General features: G+C 60.9%; 1 protein-coding gene across 1 annotated transcript in view; it reads right to left on the bottom strand.

The window, feature by feature from the left end:
- The window catches only part of TCN2 (transcobalamin 2), a 12,263-nt gene that overhangs the window by 5,441 nt on the left and 6,564 nt on the right, over positions 1 to 258 (bottom strand). The window contains exon 6 of the mRNA XM_015562834.1: positions 47 to 253. Within this exon, the coding sequence (XP_015418320.1) occupies positions 47 to 253 (207 nt within the window). The remainder of the gene's footprint in view (positions 1 to 46; positions 254 to 258) is intronic.

Below are 258 nucleotides of genomic sequence, written 5' to 3'. Positions count from 1 at the left end.
CCCTGCAGATTGAAAACAGCCAAGCTCCCTTGAGAGGGGTGGCTACCTCTTGGTGCCAGGCAGTCTGGGGAGATGAGATCCACATAGCTCTTGTGGTTCAGGACAGGCAGTAGCTGGGAAATCATGAGAGCGTTCTGGAAGGCCCCGTCTTGCAGGCTGGCCAACAGAGCGGCCCTCGCGTTGAGGCAGGCTGTGCCCAACTCCGTCCCGGGCATTGGGGAGGTCATCAGCAGCTGGTGACAGAGCGGGGGAGGTGAG

The sequence above is a fragment of the Myotis davidii genome, unplaced genomic scaffold (assembly GCF_000327345.1).
Source record: "Myotis davidii unplaced genomic scaffold, ASM32734v1 scaffold478, whole genome shotgun sequence".
NCBI lineage: Eukaryota > Metazoa > Chordata > Mammalia > Chiroptera > Vespertilionidae > Myotis > Myotis davidii.
Note: the sequence above shows the minus strand (reverse complement) of the source record. Positions and strands in the feature narration are given on the sequence as shown.